Genomic DNA, 1,285 nt, shown 5'->3' on the forward strand with positions numbered 1-1,285 from the left:
ACCCCCAACTTCATGGGCTCACCCCCAACCTCACGGGTTCACCCCCAACCTCACGGGCTCACCCCCAACCTCACAGGCTCACCCTCAACTTCACGGGCCCACCCCCAACCTCACGGGTTCACCCCCAATTTCACAGGCTCACCCCCAACTTCACGGGTTCACCCCCAACCTCACGGGCTCACCCCAACCTCACAGGCTCACCCTCAACTTCACGGGCTCACCCCCAACCTCACAGGCTCACCCTCAACTTCACGGGGCCACCCCCAACCTCACGGGTGAGTTCGCGTTGGCAGCGGTGTCCGGATGTGGCAGAGATTCCAGGGTGGGGGGTGTGCAGCGGTGTGGCCACTTCGGAACCTGGTTCCGCAGTTTCTCACACGCTGAACATTCATGCGATGTGTGAGCTCAGCGTTCCTCTCAGAGATGTTTACCCAAGAGAAGAGAAAGCGCCCATCCGCACGAGACTTGGTCATCAATGCTCATAGCACCTTTATCTGTATTAGCCTCAGACTGGAGACAACTCGATCGTGCATCAGCTGGAAGTGGACCAACCAGCTGAGGTCCCTCCACCCACACGGTGGAGCCCAGCTACGGACACACAGCGCAGACAAGTCTCAGCAGTTGCGCTGCGTGAGGGGAGCCAGGCGAAAAAGGCTACTTTCTACATGACTCTGTTTGTATACGTTTCTGAAGGGGGCAGAGGCACACTTTGGGGTGACAGATGCATGTGCAGTTTTTCCTTGGGTACCGGTTTCCGGGGAGTATCATGTCAAGACAACACGCATTTGTTAAATACATGTGGCCGGTTGTCCGTCAGCTGTAGCTCAGGGAAGCAGCTTTTAGGAAGAGGGGCAGACATGACTGGGCGTGCACCGTGGATGGTTCTGGCTCCTGCGTTTCCCAGCCGGGCCACACTGGGAGCGGGCCCCACCCCAGCCGAAAGCCTCTTTCGTGGCTGCGTCTGTTCCAACACGTGCCCCCATGCAATTTCTTTCGTCTCTCGTCTTAGGAATGTGGGCAGTGTCCCTGTCTCTGAGTCACCGACACTGATAAACGTGGGCACAGACTGCTGTGTGTGTCCAGGTTAGGTGGGGTTGCAGGCAGAGGTCTGAACGCGGGTTCCCCACACAGGTTCGGGGTTTGGCGCTGCCACCAAGGCGATGTGCGTGGGGATGCGGTACTGGCAGCCGGAGCGGCTGGAGACACTGGTGGAGGTCAGCGTGGAGTGCGGCAGGATGACGCACAACCACCCCACAGGTGATGGCGCGGGGGCGGAGGGCGGGGC

The 1,285-nt window shown here is 59.5% G+C and overlaps 1 protein-coding gene across 1 annotated transcript in view; it reads left to right on the top strand.

Moving 5' to 3' along the window:
- Positions 1-1,285, top strand: part of ADPRHL1 (ADP-ribosylhydrolase like 1) — a 13,095-nt gene that overhangs the window by 8,454 nt on the left and 3,356 nt on the right. The window contains exon 3 of the mRNA XM_010831442.1: positions 1,132-1,257. Within this exon, the coding sequence (XP_010829744.1) occupies positions 1,132-1,257 (126 nt within the window). The remainder of the gene's footprint in view (positions 1-1,131; positions 1,258-1,285) is intronic.

The sequence above is a fragment of the Bison bison genome, unplaced genomic scaffold, assembly GCF_000754665.1.
Source record: "Bison bison bison isolate TAMUID 2011002044 unplaced genomic scaffold, Bison_UMD1.0 scf7180017864527, whole genome shotgun sequence".
Lineage (NCBI taxonomy): Eukaryota > Metazoa > Chordata > Mammalia > Artiodactyla > Bovidae > Bison > Bison bison.